The sequence below is a fragment of the Rhinatrema bivittatum genome, chromosome 9, assembly GCF_901001135.1.
Source record: "Rhinatrema bivittatum chromosome 9, aRhiBiv1.1, whole genome shotgun sequence".
Taxonomy (NCBI): Eukaryota; Metazoa; Chordata; class Amphibia; order Gymnophiona; family Rhinatrematidae; genus Rhinatrema; species Rhinatrema bivittatum.
This window is the reverse complement of record NC_042623.1, coordinates 133732510-133746782: the sequence shown is the minus strand read 5'-3', so window position 1 is coordinate 133746782 and position 14273 is coordinate 133732510. Positions and strand designations below refer to the sequence as shown.

The 14273-nt window shown below is 44.4% G+C and overlaps 1 protein-coding gene across 2 annotated transcripts in view; it reads left to right on the top strand.

The window, feature by feature from the left end:
- PCCB (propionyl-CoA carboxylase subunit beta) overlaps positions 1–14273 on the top strand; it is a 179318-nt gene that overhangs the window by 42070 nt on the left and 122975 nt on the right. For both annotated transcript variants that reach the window (XM_029616355.1, XM_029616356.1), the window contains exons 4-5: positions 5241–5297; positions 12745–12858. In XM_029616355.1, coding sequence (XP_029472215.1) covers positions 5241–5297; positions 12745–12858 — 171 coding nt within the window. The remainder of the gene's footprint in view (positions 1–5240; positions 5298–12744; positions 12859–14273) is intronic.

Genomic DNA, 14273 nt, shown 5'->3' with positions numbered 1-14273 from the left:
GTTTCCGTATGGCATCAATGGGGGGGGGGGGGGAGTGACTGGGGAGTGGGTTAGGTTTGAAGATCGGTTTCCCCTTGGCTGTGCCTGTGCTGAAGTGAAAACACTCGCGTACAAGATAGCCCAGCACCAATTCCCCTTCCATGTGGTGGGAGGAAGAAATGTGACATAGAGAAGACTGCTTCCTTGATGCCACTTGAATTCCCAGACCTTGGCTAGTGCAATAGAGGCCCATGGATCATAGGGCTCAGACCTTTTCTTAGATGGCTTGCTTGGGAATGCAGCCCAAAATGAGTAGTATAATCCATTGAAACCTAAATACCAGATAAAGCCGATGGTCAGTAAGTATCATAAGGGAATTTAAAAAGATCTTTGAAGACAACAGAAGCAGAGGCGAAAACACCCCAAGCCATCGAGAGGAGCACAGAGCAGCAGGAGACCTGGTATTAAAACCACAAACAACTGGTGCAGAGCAATGTAGCTAGAAGAATGGGATCTACACTGCCAGGCATAGTATAAGGAGTATAGCCGAAAAAAGAGTGGTATCAAAATTCCAATGTACCAAAAGAAGGGCAAAGGGCACCAACAGTAGTATTAAAACTCCCTAGTATCATGAGGGGCAAAACAGGTGAAACAATGGCATGAACACCCCCAAGGTACTGTAAGAGAGGGGTAAAGCAGTACAAACAGTGGCAGAAGTTTCCCAGGGTACCATAAAAGGGGAAGGAACAGATTTGACAATAACAGTGGCAGAACAACACAGCAGGGCATTGAACCAAGAGAAAGAAAGGTTGGGAGGAAAAGGGTTTTCACCAGCAGCAAGCAGGCATGAATTAGCCATTATGTGTAGGTGCTATCATCTGACAGTGCCAACACAGACCTAGCTCTCAGAGCGTGCATATGCTGCCTCATGAACCCCTTACTCTTTCTAATGCTGAGCTACTGCATGGACATTTCTAGTCTCTCCTGGAAGTTTTCTACTTTTTGGGGCCTACTACTACTATATGGCTTGTTGCTTTAAAATTTTTCTGCCACTACCTTGACAGCCCCTCAAACAATTGAGAATTTAAGGAATAAGTTGTCAAAGAGCATAGAGAAGGCAAAGGTCAAGAAGCCTTTTTTTAAGCGATTTTAAAGCTAGCATCTGTGAACACCAGATGTCCATCACAGATGCACACACTGTCTGCTTTTGCTGTTTTGGCTGTCATCACAACTTCATCTGCTACATAAGAACATAAGAAATTGCCATGCTGGGTCAGACCAAAGGTCCGTCAAGCCCAGCATCCTGTTTCCAACAGAGGCCAAACCAGGCCACAAGAACCTGGCAATTACCCAAACACCAAGAAGATCCCATGCTACTGATGCAATTAATAGCAGTGGCTATTCTTTAAGTCAACTTGATTAATAGCCATTAATGGACTTCTCCTCCAAGAACTTATCCAAACCTTTTTTGAACCCAGCTACACTAACTGCACTAACCACATCCTCTGGCAACAAATTCCAGAGCTTTATTGTGCGTTGAGTGAAAAAGAATTTTCTCCGATTAGTCTTAAATGTGCTACTTGCTAACTTCATGGAATGCCCCCTAGTCCTATTATTCGAAATTGTAAATAACCGATTCACATCTACTCATTCAAGACCTCTCATGGTCTTAAAGACCTCTATCATATCCCCCCTCAGCCGTCTCTTCTCCAAGCTGAACAGCCCTAACCTCTTCAGCCTTTTCTCATAGGGGAGCTGTTCCATCCCCTTTATCATTTTGGTTGTAATCAGATGTTCCCTACAGTGCAGCAGTGCCGTGCATGAAAAGATGGAGGTCCTGAGGGCTCCCAGAGCAATAAATCAAGGTGGGAAGACTTCTCTAAATTCCACAAGCCCTGGAAGGCTCTCCCCCCCACATAGCGCTGGCCTCCAGATCTGCCTCAAATCAGGAGTTGAATGTGGTGCAGAAATCTATGGCACTGAGTGCCAAAGCAGCATGGAAAATATAAAAAGAGCCTTAAATCCCAATAATAGTACAAATGTAATCAGGGAAACAGAATGTCAATATTTCTATAACACAGTCTTTTATTGACTTGTTTCCACATCAGCAAGCCGGACAATGTGCCCTGCATTGCACAGGCCACTCGGACAGCTCATTCATACGAGGAAAACAATGGCAAAGTTTCTGCTCAACATAATTTAAAAAAATTTTTTGGATTGCAATATAAAATCTAATCTGATCCTTGAAGGACAATAGTCCTGCAACATTAAATATCCAAGCCCAACAACGGCCGGTGTTTTGCAATGAGCTTCATCAGGAGCTATGTGTGACTTAATATGAATCATCACGTCATTAGAGTGGACTAATGTCTGTAAAAACATAAACATTACTTGATCAGTATAAATTGAAAACGATAAAGATTAATACTCATCTTATGGTAGACTGATACTGTTCACGCGGACGAGTACGTCTCTCAGCCGAATCACAGCAGAAAACCACAGGGAAAGACGCCGGTTATAAAACGCCAACAAGTCAATCAGCAAGCTGACACTGAGAACACCATGACAAATCAGAGCAGGAAGCTTCAAACGATGTAAGAATGCTGACCTGTCCATCATCCCGCTGACGTAGATAATGATGTAATCCAGAGAATTAAATAGATTCAAAAGGCATACAGCATGATAATTCCATCATCTTTAGAAAAATAGTCTGTAGTGCCATATCAGATGCCTAATTGTCTTGAAAGTCCTCATTTTTAATGGGAGATCTATCCTATAGGCTCCAGAACCTTCACAATAAAACTGGAAAAGGAGAAAAGAAAATAATTATAAATTAAATCTCTACCTCTACTGAAATCAACTTCGAGATTTAAACAAAATGGTGCTTTAGTATTCAATCTATAAATCCATTTTTGTTCTAAATATAACTTGTGGTTAAAATCACCTCCTCACCAACTTGGGTAGTTTGTTGTAAAACACAGAAACAAAGATCATTGAATGTCTGTGCAAACTCGAGACAATGAAGGAACTAAGGTGCATTCAAACGCTGAGTAGAGAGATTAAAACAATGTTCAATAATGCGTGTTTATCTTGCCCCTATCACAAAGTTGTTATCTGTCATCACGGACGGATATAAACTCTATGCTGATGATATACAGTTTTATATCAAGGTGCAAAAGTCTTGGCAGGAAACTGTAGATCTGCTTCAATGCTGTAATGTAAATAGCCTTAATTTTTACAAAATTCCTATCTGCTTTGTAATTCTGTATTTATTTTTATATTATAATGTTATATTAAATGCTATCATCCTAATATTATAAATGTTAAAATCCTATTAATGTTAAAATATATACTATTCTCTTCAGTTCTATGACAAGTTACCATGGTACATTGTAAAATAAGGCATACCTTGCCCTATTCACCCAGTTTTATGCAAACCGATGTGATATCTCGATCGAATGTTAGTATATAAAAGCAAATAAATAAATAAAATAAATAAATCATTGGTTAAAACAAAACAAATTGTCTTTAAATACTAAGAAAACTGAAATACTGTTAATTCATTCTCCCCATACTAAATCCTATCAAGAGGCTATTGTGATTGATAACATCTCATTTCCCATTACTGAGCCCTTGAAGAGTCTGGGAATCTTGCTCGATGCGTCCCTGTCTTTCAAACCACAGGTTAGGGCGGTCATTAAAACTGTTTTTTTCAAGCTTCGATTGATGGCTGGTTTAAGGCACCTTCTTTATGATCACAATTTTTTGACTGTAGTTCATGCTGTAATGTTTCCACATCTAGATTATTGCAACAGTCTATTTGTAAGGTTACCTATGACCACGTTGCAACCTTTGCAACTTCTATTAAATGCTGCTGCCCGGCTGGTTTCTCATACGAAACGGACCGAACATATCTCACCAATTCTTTGTAGATTAAATTGGTTACTGGTGCGTGAACGCATTGAATTTAAAATTGTAATGACTGTGTTTAAGCTTCTTAATTCAGATGGTTCTGATTGGGCAAATGCATTGTTATGCATTTATAAACCAATTAAGCATTTAAGATCCTTTCAATTAAATCTGCTTGATATTCCCTCTGTGTGGCAAGCTCATTTAATATATACAAGAGAGCTATCATTTTCAATTGTTGTCCAGTTTTATGGAATCGTATTCCATGTGACTTGTGCTCCCTGGATAATGTAAAGAAATTCAAGAGGCTGTTGAAAGAGTTTCTGCTCCAGCGTGTCTTTAGTATATTTTAGAATGCATGACCTTGACATATGCTTAGACCTTTTTGTAAGGGCTATTTGAGTCATTTTTTTGTCTGCTTACTCTTCTATAATGTGTTGGCATAATAATGTTGAGATTATGGTTTCTATGAAACTTGATGACTTTTGTTTTTGTTTTGTTTGTCATGTTATTGTTTTAATGATGATATGTATGTACGTTGTAAATCGCCTAGACCTTTGTGGTAGGCGTTTAATAAATTTTAATAAATTAAATAAATGAAATGAAAATTAAATGAAATGTTTACGCTTAGTTTTGCTGATGTAAAATTTGTCACATGGACACCTTATGGCATAGATAACTCCCGAAGACAGACAAGAAGTCTGTTGATGGAGCAACACCGTGATATTCACAGAAACCACATATAAAGTGGTGATATTCATGGACACTTAAACAGAACAATTGCCACACGGTTGATGTTACCCTGTGGCAACTTGTGTACAGTGGAACTGGGAAGAATCAGAATGTACCAACAGATCGTGAAGATTAGCTCCCCATGTGTAATCCAGGGTGGATCTTTAAAGATGTTATGAAGTTGTAAAATGCGCCAGTTGTGCAGAATTTCTGTTTTCACTTTTCAAGCCATTATTGGAATTCTCTGCAGAATTAAAAAAAAAAATTCTATTGTATTTTAACACTGCAATTCTACTTTGCTGCTATAAAATATACATTTAAACAGCCTTCCATTCCTATGCAGAAGCCTCCAAGGTCTCGAGCTGCTGACCCTCCTCACTTCCAATTCACTGCACCTTCATCAGGTTTTTTTCCTTCTCAGCTCCAACAGAATCCATCACACAGCTTAATGATGGCTGCCTGAGACCACGGGATGCTCAACATTTATGTGGGCATTTTTCTTCTGCCTATCTCACTTTGAACAGAAGATATCTTGTCTTTTAATGCATAGTGTTTTAAAGTGGTGAATTATGTATGTGGTCTAAATTTATGGTAATACTCCATTTGTTTTTTATTTTTAGGATTTTACTGTGTTTGGAGGAAGTTTGTCTGGTGCTCATGCTCAGAAGATCTGTAAGGTATCGCTTTCATTGCTCATGTGGACCCTTCCACTTCACTATCTTAATGATGCATATTAAGGCAGTACAGGAACCTCAGGCTTTATCCAGGCAGAATGTAAAGCCCTTACCTCATCCATACTAGATAACAGAACATGTCTGTGAGGCTGTGTATTGGAGGTCTTGCTTCCTGTTATCTTCATTGTCTTAGGAGTCCTGAAAGCTTCATCTTTCAATAGCCTTATACAGATATCATCTCCATCCAGTGACCATGTGTTTCTTTGAATTAATTTTGCTTTCTCTTCTGTTTTCATTCTTATATCTTTTCAGTTTTGCCCTTATATATTTTATTCTTATACTGCTACTGACTGGCAGTACATTTGAGGTAATTATGGAAGCACCTCAGAACTTAGAAAGCATGTTGCCGCTGGCACTCTTGCTTATATATTTGCTTCTTTTCCTCTCTCTCATGTTTGTTTTGATTTGTAATAGATTGGGCTAGGAGAGAGAGAAAATTGTGGTGGGATTACTCGTTAAACAATGCACCACATATATTGCATCTTGTACCCTGTATTTGTGTAGTTTATTGCTGAAAGGCAACATTTGTGTATAACTGATGGTTTTGTGAAATGCAATAAGGACTTTGCTGTATTAATTGCATGTACAATAGAGTCTCTGGGGTATAATATCTCCATAAGGTGCTATGGTTAACTGTATGTAAGGCACTTTAAATATAGACTATACAAAAGGCATTGTGTATCTAGATCTGTAAATCGTGTTAGGTGCAGATTGTATAAAAGGTGTTTCTGGGTCTATAAAGTGATTTCAGATGCAGATGGTAGGAAAATTGTTAAAATCTAATTCCTCTGCATCAACCACAAAAACTAAAGGGGCGGATTTTCAGAGCCCTGCTCGCCTAAATCCGGGCGGATTTAGGCGAGCAGGGCCCTGCGCGCCGGTGCGCCTATGTTCAATAGGCCTACTGGCGTGCACAGACCCCGGGACTCGCGTAAGTCCCGGGGTTTGGCGAGGGGGGCGTGTCGGGGGCGGGCCCGGTCGGCAGCATTTTGGGGGCGGGCCCGGGGGCATGGCCGCACCCTCCGTACCCGCCCCCAGGTCGCGTCCCGGCGCGCGGGGATTTACGTCTCCCTCCGGGAGGTGTAAATCCCCCGACAAAGGTAAGGGGGGGTTTAGACAGGGCCGGGCGGGTGGGTTAGGTAGGGGAAGGGAGGGGAAGGTGAGGGGAGGGCAAAAGAAAGTTCCCTCCGAGGCCGCTCCGATTTCGGAGCGGCCTCGGAGGGAACGGGGGTAGGCTGCGCGGCTCGGCGCGCGCCGGCTATACAGAATCGATAGCCTTGCGCGCGCCGATCCAGGATTTTAGCGGCTACGCGCATATCTACTAAAATCCCGCGTACCTTTGCTTGCGCCTGATGCGCCAGCAAAAGTACACCAATTCGCGCGGTTTGAAAATCTACCCCAAAGTGTATCAACTTGGATCTGAATTTTTCCTAGCACATAGACAGATGGGTTCAGGACCAATGGGTCATACACCTTTACCAGGAGATGGAGACGGAGCAAACTGACGTCACAGTACATATACTCTTGCAGTGACATCAGCCTGCCAGTATTCTCCATCTCTAGCAGATGGTGGATGTGCATTTCCCTACTGGGAATTGCTTTAGATTTTGGAAGAAAAATTAATTCGCCCTGCTCTTCTGAGGTGATTATAAATGGTCCGTTCCCCAGGTGAGAATTCCTGAGGTGATTCCATGGTCCCTCAGATGAGTGACTTGGTCTGGTAGCTGGTTTTTCAGCCGGCATAGACTTAGCTGCTTGGACAGCTGAAAGGCAACAGGTGCAGAAAGCCGAGTGCAGTGGTGACAGCATATGCCCTCTCTCTTCGCACCCGGAGACCATTTCTGTACTCAGCCAGAAAAGGCTGAGCTCAGGTAAGATTAAAAAAATAAAATAAAATATAAATATATATAATATAAATACAGGCGCATAAGAAGGATTTTTATGTAGGGCTTCCTCCTTACCGGTCTGCATGCTCGGCTCGCTATTCTGACGTTCGTCCCAATCCAAGGGAGGTTTAAGGGACATGGGCAGCCTGTGGGTTGAGCAGTCTTTATCGGTTAGGCCCTGCTCTAAGGCTTTCCTCCCATGTGCCGCGTGGTAGGCCGCGGCGGTGTTTTGCACGCTTTTGCCTGTGCGTTTGGCTGCCCGCTTCAGGAGTGTCTGTTCAGGCAGTACATCTGTTTGTACATCTAGGTTGTGCGTCCAGTTTTTGGACACTTAACCTGGACGCCCGCACTGACGCCTGCCTAAGCGGCATCCAGGCTAGATATGTGCTTAAGCCATGTGCTTGGCTTGGGCACGTTACTTGGATGCTTATCTTTGGGACTCCTAGGTTGTGGATGCCTAAACTTTTGCACGCTTAATTTTTAGATGCACATTTAAAAAAAAAAAAAAAAAAAAAGAATGGCACCTGTAGCTAAGAAATCTAAGCACATTTCCCTATGCGCTGCCTGTCATATTCGGGCATCTCAGCCTGGCGTGCCCTCTAGCTTGTGCCAGCACTGTTTGGAGGCTCAGGGAGATTTATCTTCCTCTGATTTTACTAAACCTGATTCTTCCCAGCCTGCTGAGTGCCTGGGAGAAGATGTCAGGAGAAACACCTGATCTTGGAACTCCCTTAACTGGTTTGTCAGCGGGGGAAGGTAGCTCAGTGGACATAGCACAGGTGCCTCCTGGTTTGGATCCTTCTGCCTTTTCTTGGGTAGAATTTTTTTCCAAAGGTTGCAATCCTTTCTTCAGGCGCAGTCCTCAACCCAGCTCAGTCTTGCCAGAGCAGAGCCGCAGCCTGTTACTGCTAAGCGCCAGAACACACCTAGATCAGCAATAGGACTTCCAGATGGGGATCCGGATGCCACGAATGACAAGGCTGATCCGGACTCCCTGGATGATGGGGAAATTCCTCCGGGACTAGAACCGTATAGGACTGTGTTGCAGTTCTTTCATAGAGATGAGATGCTGGCTCTGATTTCCCCGCTCTGAAAATGCTGGAGTGCCTGGGATGGATTCCAATTCTGAACAAAAGAAAAATCCCATTTTGGTCTCCTTGCGTAAAGCCTCTTGTTTTTTCCCTGTCATGGAAGCAATTCAAGAATTGATTGATCTTGAGTGGGGTGTCGCAGAGGCTAATTTCAAAGGGGGCCGGATTTTGGAAGGCCTAAACCCCTTGGATCCAGTGGTGAGAGAGCATTTACAATTTCCAAAGTTGGATGCACTTGTTTGTGCATTCTCCAAATGGGTGACTATCCTCTTAGAGGGAGGAGCGGCCTTGAAGGATGTTCATGATATAAGGATTGAGATCATTCTTAAACGAGCATTTGAATCAGTGGCAATGACGTTGCAGATTGCTTCTTGTTGTTCCCTGGTGGTTTGTTCTTGTTTACTTCTCTCTCAGGAGGTTGATGACTGGAGTGAATTCCAAGGCAGTTATGGAGCCAGCAGCCGCCTTTCTGGCAGAAACGGGCTATGATATGTTCCACACTTTGGCCAGAGGGGTGGCTTTAATAATAGCGGCCCGGAGTCAGTTATCGCTGAGAAATTGGTCGGCTGATGCAACCTCTAAGGCAAACCTTACAAAATTGCCCTTTGAAGGCTTGCTCTTATTTGGAAGCATGTTGGAGAAAATGGTCAGTAAGTGAGGCGAATCTTTGGTTGCCAGAGAATAAGAAGCAGATACCAGCTCTTTTACCATGAGAGGTCGTGCTTGGGGATCCAGGTGTTTTCGATCCTATAGAGGAGCAACCTTCCAGAGGGCTCATCCTTTTGGTAGGCCTCAGTCCTTTCAGCCCAGATTGGGCATGGACTCGGGCGGTGGAGCCTTCCAGTGAAGGTTTGCCGATCCACCCCCGAGAGCAGGAGCTAGGGGGACGTCTTCCTCTCTTTTTTTTTTTTTTTTTTTTAATCAGAGGTGGGTCAAGATCACATCAGATCAGTGGGTCCTGGAGGTGATACGAGAAGGATATGCACTGGAGTTTCGCAGTGTTCCTCAGGACCTGCTCATGGTGTCTCCCTGCCACTCCTTGCAAAAGAAGCAGGCAGTGGGGTCTACTCTGCCAAGGCTCCTCAGTTAGAGGACTGTGGTTTTAGTACCCACATCTCAAGAAAATAAGGGGTGATATTCCATTTATTTCATTGTGCCCAAGAAGGAGGGCTCCTTTCATCCCATCCTGGATCTCAAAAGGGATCAACCATTTGCTGGTGACTCATTTTTCGCATGGAAACTTTGTGCTCAGTGATAATGGCCATGCAGTCGGGGGAATTTCTGACCTCCTTGAATCTGTCTGAGGCGTACCTCCAAATTCCCATCCGATTGGAGCACCAACATTTTCAGTGTTTTGCGGTGTTGGGATACCATTATCAGTTTTAGGCGTTGCCTTTTGGTCTGGCCACCACACTCAGAACTTTTTCCAAGGTTATGGTAGTGGTGGTGGTAGAGTTGAGAGGATGGGATTCTAGATCATCCATATTTGAACAACTGGCTGATTCGGGCCAAGTCTAAGGAAGTGAGCTGCCTGGTGACCCACAAGGTGATCTCCCTGTTGCAAGAGCTCGGTTGGGTGGTGAACCTAGTGAAGAGCAGTCTTCAGCTATCTCAGAAATTGGAGTATCTGGGTGTTCGGTTCGACATGAGGCAGGGCACGGTCTTCTTGCCAGAAGCTTGTATTCAGAAGTTGATGATGCAAGTGTGTTTCTTGATGAACACTATGTGACCAACAGTGTGGGCCTATCTATAGGTACTTGGTTTGATGGTGGCATCCCTGGAAGAGGTGCCGTGAGCGAGGGAACACATGCATCCTCTTCAGCACTCCCTGCTGTCTCATTGGAATCCGCAGTCCTAAGGACTACTCGATTCGGCTCCACCTGCTCATGGTAGTCTGCTCTCACCTCCAGTGGTGGTTGCAAGCGGATCATCTGAGAAAGGGAGTTTCCCTGACATCGCAGGACTGGCTGATACTCATGACAGCTGCAAGTCTCCAGGGTTGGGGAGCTCACTGTCAGGAACTATCTGTGCAAGGGTACTGGAATTTGGAAGTCTCTCTCTGGAATATCAATAGGATGGAAGCCCAGGCGGTCCAGTGGTCAGTGGCAGGCTGCAGCGTCGAGCTGTCTGGGTAATGTTGGACAATGCAATAACAGTGGCTTACATCAATCTGCAGGGAGGAACCAAGAGCCAGCAAGTGTCACAGGAAACAGACTAACTTATGGAATGAGCAGAAGTGCATCTTCAGGAGATCTCGGCCTTGCACATTGCAGGAAAATACAATGTAAGAGCAGACACTCTAGCAGGGAGAGTCTGGACTCAGGAGAATGGGTATTGTTGGACAAGGCGTTTCAGCTGATAGTGGATCTCTGGGGCCTTCCATTCCTAAACTTGCTGGAGGTTTCTCACAGTGCAAAGGTTCCTTGATTCTTTAGTCGCAGGAGAGATCCAAAGGCCTTGAGTATCAATGCTCTCATGCAGGTCTGGCCGGAGGTCAAGCTGCAGTATGCCTTTTCTCCATGGTCTATGTTGGGCAGAATAATTTAGAGAGTTGAAGGCCACAGGGGGATGGTGCTTTTGGTGGCACTGGATTTGCCCAGGAGTCCATGGTATACACATCTACAAAGACTCCTGTAGATTCCCCCCATTGTTTTCTGGCACACAGGAATCTTTTGCAGCAGGGACCTGTCCTTCACAAAGATTTGATTCGGTTTTGTCTTACACTATGGCCTTTAAGAGGGCTCACTTGTTGAAGCGTGGATATTCTACTGCGGTGATTTCCACCTTGCTTCAAGCAAGAAAGTTCTCTACTTCCTTAGCTTATGTATGGGTTTGGTGAGTGTTTGAGGCTTGGTGTGAGGATAAAGAAGTGCTTCCTTGTTCAGTTAGGATCCTGCTCATTTTGCAATTTTTGCAAGATGGATTGAATAAAGGGTTGGCCCTTAATTCCTTGAAGGTGCAGGTAGCAGCTCTTGCCTGTTTCAGGGGCCAGGTGAATGGTGAATCCTTATCGGCTCAACCATATGTGGCTCGTTTCTTGAGGGGAGTGAAACATCTTTGTTCTCCATTGCGGTTACTGGTACCCTTGTGGACTCTTAATCTGATGTTTGATTTCTTGGCAAGCCCTATATTTCAACTGTTGCATAGCCTTTCATTGTGGTTACTGACCTTGAAAACGGTGTTTCTGGTGGCGATATGTTCTGTGCATCAAACTTCTGAGTTGCAGGCCTTGTCTTATTTTACTTTATTTATTTATCTATTTATTTATTTATTTAGATTTTTATGTTCTTCTTTTCACACTTTTTGTTTTCAGCACTTCAAAGCTTGTCGGGAACTGTTCCTTCAGGTGACTCCAGGAGCGATTCAACTGCATACTGTTCCTTCTTTCTTGCCTAAAAAGGTCTCAGATTTTCATTTGAGTCAGTCCATTTCCTTGCCATCTCTGGATAAGAAAAGAGATGCGTAAAAATATTGCCTGTTGTGTCCTTTGGGTATCAAGAGATCTGCCTTGAGGTATCTAGAGATTTTTAAGCCTTTCCGAAAGACGGAGCACCTCTTTGTCCTCCTTGGTGGAGGTAAACAGGGCAAGCCGGCTTCGCGGGCTACAATAGCTCACTGGATTAAGGAGGTAGTCACGGCTGCTTATGTGGCCACTGAAAAGCCATTGCCTACTCAGGTTAGAGCTCAGGCACTGTCATGGGTGGAGGTTAGTTTGTCTCCCATCGACATTTGCCGAGCTGCGACATGGTCCTCCTTTACACACCTTTTCCAGGTATTATCGTCTGGATGTGCAGGCCCGGGAGGACGCAGTCTTTGCACAGGCAGTTTTGACTGGACCGTGGGCAACCTCTCACCCTATTTGGGAGTAGCTTTGGAACATCCCACTGGTCCTGAACCCATCTGTCTATGTGCTGGAAAATGAGAATTTACTACTTACCTGATAATTTCCTTTTCCTTAATATAGACAGATGGGTTCAGCTTTTATGCCGTTGGCTGCCGAATATTTGCGTTATAGTCCTCCTGGGTTCCAGGGGTTACTGATAAGTGTTACTCCAGTCCCTAGTCTACTGTTAATGTATTTCTTGTCTGAACTCGGTGTTTCATATTGGTTGAGTATTGAAATAGTTATCTGTTTTAAATCAAGTTTTTTTGCTAGTCTGTCCACATTTGCTTTTGAAGAGAATACTGGCAGGCTCATGTCACTACAGGAGTATATATATTGTGACAACAGTTTGCTCTGACTCCATCTGCTGGTAGAATTGCATAACCCACTGGTCCTGAACCCAACTGTCTATATTAAGGAAATTATCAGGTAAGTAGTAATTTCTCAGTTCACAAAAAACCTAGCAGAGTGATCACTGGTATCCTCAGTGTCTTTACTCAACTTTTAGTAAGGACTGTGTTTGTTTTCAGATCATGGATCAGGCTGTGATGGTAGGAGCCCCTATAATTGGGCTGAATGACTCAGGAGGGGCCCGGATCCAGGAAGGGGTAGAATCTTTGGCTGGTTATGCTGACATCTTCTTGGTAAGAAGCCTATAAATCCTTTAACAAACTGTCTTCAGTAATCATCAAGTCCATTTTAGACACATGGGAAATCTGAATCTGTAAATTGTGGGTAATGAACACTGTGACCCTGTTGCACTCAGGTCTTGGCTACATATGACGTAGCTGCAAACATCTTCAATATATTTGTGTGGATTTATTGCATACTTTTTATTTCATATACAGTCTTTTCTTTTGAACTCAGAATTACATCTGTGTAGCAGTCACTAAGAAATAATGCACCATTTCTGCATCCTTCCAAAATGGTGTGGAGTCTGCATCAAAAGCCAAGGGGCCGGATTTTATAAATTAGCGCGGGCGCGTACTTTTGTTCGCGCACCAGGCGCGAACAAGAGTACGCGGGATTTTAATAGATACGCGTGCATCCATTAAAATCCGGGGTCGGCGCGCGCAAGGCTGCCCAAAATCGGCAGCCTGCACGCGCCAAGCTGCGCAGCCTGCCTCCGTTCCCTCCGAGGCCGCTCCGAAATCGGAGCGGCCTCGGAGGGAACTTTCCTTCCACACCCCCCCTACCTTTGTTGGCAAAGTTACGCCTGCTGGAAGCAGGCGTAACTTTGCGTGCGCCGGCCGGCTGCCCCGCTCCATGTTCCGGTCCCGGGGGCTGGTCCGGAGGCTGCGGCCACACCCCTGGAATGCCCCTGGGCCGAAACCACGCCCACGGCACCGCCCCCAAAACGCCGCGTCACTCCGGGCACGCCCCCGACACGCCCCTCCATGCAAGCCCAGGGACTTGCGTGCGCTGCCGAGCCTATGCAAAATAGGCTCGGCGCGCGCAGGGGGGGTTTGGGGTAGGTTTTCGGGGGGTACGTGCGTATCTTACGCGTGTACCCCTTTGAAAATCTACCCGCATATGAACAGGACTTAAGGGCCTAAGTATATGTACTCGAGAGGAGAATAGAGATGAGAGTTGTAATAGAGATATTAAAAAACAATCAAAGCTATAAATCAGAAGAGTGAACACTTTATAACAAGCGGTCATGTTATGAGACTCCAAGGGGCTACAACTCTCCAGAAACCAATTGGGTTCGTGGTGGCCTGGTACTGACAGCAAAACCATAAGAGATCTAAGAGGCCAGATATTCAGTCAGCAGTTTTGGTAGGTGTTTGTATTGTTGCAGTGCTTGGTGATGTGACTGGATATTCATATATCCGGGGTGGTACAGAATCACTGAAGAAACAAACAAAAACTGACTTGGATAAGGAGTGATATCCTGCAAGCAGTCAAGCTTTTCTACAGCTGGCAGCTGGGATATTTCCTTGTAGTGTTAACAGGAATAACTGGGCAGATGTATTGGTCTTTTTTTGCAGTCATCAATGATGTCACTGTGTAACCACTGCTTTATCCCTTATTGTCTGAGATAGATGCCACTGCATCA